Consider the following 2,120-nt stretch of genomic DNA (forward strand, 5'->3'; position numbering starts at 1 on the left):
TGAACCTTCCTGATTGGTCGCTACCATCTCCGATCCACAACTGGATGGACGCTCACGGTTCCGTCATATCGGCGCCGGGAGCCCAAGGGACCAGTCGGCGAAATCACCAAAGTGACCGGCGTGCCTGGTCGTGGGCGGGGAGAGCTCCTCCTTGGCGTCGGCGCCGTCGAGGTGCGCGGCGACCGGGGCGCGGCAGACGGGGCAGGTGGGCGCGCGCGTGAGCAGCCAGCGGTCGACACACTCCCGGTGGAAGCCGTGGCGGCACGCCGGGAGCACGCGCACCTCGTCCCCGGCCGCGTACTCCGCCAGGCACACCGCGCAGGCGTCGGCGTCCACCCCCTCGTCCTCCACGACCGCCTCGGGGCAACCGCCGTCGCGCGGATGGTCCAGCAGGACGACCACCCGCACGGGGATCCCCTCGAGCGCGCGCTTGGTCGCCTCCCGCGGCGGCGCCGGGCCGTCGGCGTCGGCCCCGGCGGGGTCTTCGTGGCGGGCGGCGCGGAGGCAGGCGTAGAGCGTGCTGAGGGCGATATAGGAGACGCTGGCGACGAAGAGCACGGTGGTGGTGATGCTCAGCGCCCTCTCCAGGTGCGCCTGCTGCGCCTCCATCGACTGGTCCGCCGAGGGGGCCGCCGCCGGCGCGGTCAGCAGGCGGCGAGCGGCCCAGCACCCGCCGCAAGGTCTTTGCATGGCGATCGTAGTGGTAACTGGCGATCGGGCTGGCTAGTGCAGGCCGGGAGTAGTAGTAGTACCAGGTTGGGTGCGGGGAGGCGTGTGAGGCCGACGCGTGCTTTTATATATGGCAAGTGATTGGTAGGGAGTGAAGTTTATTTAGAATCATGAGAATGTAGAGCACGACGCAAATGAATCCTGACTTTTAAATCCCTGAAATCCATACCCCGACCTCCCTGATTCCGGTCGTTTTTTACCTTTAGGTTGTATCCAAACAGGGGGATTTCTACCTGGCCAGAGAACAGATGGGATCAAGGTGAGTCATCTACCTGCAGCAGGTGGGTCTCATGGTCGCCTAGCTTGCTCTGCAGGCTCCCGCACCCAGCGCATGCCCTCTACTCCCTCCGTCCACCAAAGAGCGTACGTCTGGCTCCTAATTTTTTTCCCAAAATAAGTGTACATCTGGCTCCCCCGCTGGTAATTTTCCATTCACCCTCCTGGTCTACGCCTCGAGGTCACCGCACCGAGCGACAACCCAATCCTCTCGTCCTCCCCCAAATCGAAGCCGGTCTTCCTCCTCTCCCCCAAACTCTCTCCCTCCCGATCCAATGCCACATCACAGAGAGTCAATCATCCAATCCAATGCCATTGCTGGTGATGCGGAGATTAATGGCAGCCGGTCCATATAAGCAGCCGGTAGGGTGTGCATCAAACCGCATCCATGGAAGGCGGCGGAGGAGAAGAAGCCGGCGATGGCCAGCAAGTCAAGGCCGTCGCGACGGCCGGCGGCGGAACACGCGACCGCGGCGGATCTGGATCTGGAGGCCCTCGCCGTGCTCTGGCAGCCAGGTTCCGTCCTCGTCCGCCCTCGAGGACCAATCGGGTTCGGCGGAGCGGCGTCGGAGCAAAAATTTTCAGGTACCTAGAGCTGGTAGATGGAGCAGGGGTTGGCGGTAAAGCCGGTGTCGGGCACGTAGGCACTGTACCATGCGGTGGAGCGGCTCATGCGGCTGGGCAGGACGGCCCGGCGGCAAGTGCTGGGCAAAACGGCGCACCGGCAGGTGCCGGGCAAGCTGGTCTTGGGGCTGATCAGGACGCCGTGGAGAAGACAAGCAATTCTACTACTCCGTGAGTACCAGTAGATGGAAGCCGGCAGCATCCATCTCCACGGGGGTGCAGGTTGTTTCTGGTCCAGGGCACGCAGCTCACCTTCTGTCGTCACCCGGTGTGAGCAGCAGCGCACTCCAAGCCGAACGACGGCGGCCAGCGGGGCCAACGGCGAACAGCGGCGCGCCCGTAGTCCGCGCCTCCGCGGAGAACCTGCGCGTGGTGTCGGTCGAGAGAAGCGCATGGAGCGATGGCGGCGGAGAGTAGCTGGATCAGCGGTGTGGGCTGGCTTCGAGGCCATGCACTGCCCCATCCTACGTGCATGTCTTTAATTTGCAATC

At 64.0% G+C, this 2,120-nt stretch overlaps 1 protein-coding gene across 1 annotated transcript; it reads right to left on the bottom strand.

Moving 5' to 3' along the window:
* Nucleotides 1–728, bottom strand: LOC123107548 (probable E3 ubiquitin-protein ligase ATL44). The gene has a single exon (XM_044529522.1). It carries the CDS (start codon nucleotides 688–690, stop codon nucleotides 64–66), a length of 627 nt encoding a protein of 208 aa, XP_044385457.1. The 5' UTR covers nucleotides 691–728; the 3' UTR covers nucleotides 1–63.
* Between the last annotated feature and the right edge of the window lie 1,392 nt (nucleotides 729–2,120).

The sequence above is a fragment of the Triticum aestivum genome, chromosome 5A (assembly GCF_018294505.1).
Source record: "Triticum aestivum cultivar Chinese Spring chromosome 5A, IWGSC CS RefSeq v2.1, whole genome shotgun sequence".
In the NCBI taxonomy this organism is placed as follows: Eukaryota; Viridiplantae; Streptophyta; class Magnoliopsida; order Poales; family Poaceae; genus Triticum; species Triticum aestivum.

Bases quoted from the DNA above. Each gene is read 5' to 3' on its own strand.
- LOC123107548 (XM_044529522.1), bottom strand. From the start codon at position 690: ATGCAAAGACCTTGCGGCGGGTGCTGGGCCGCTCGCCGCCTGCTGACC.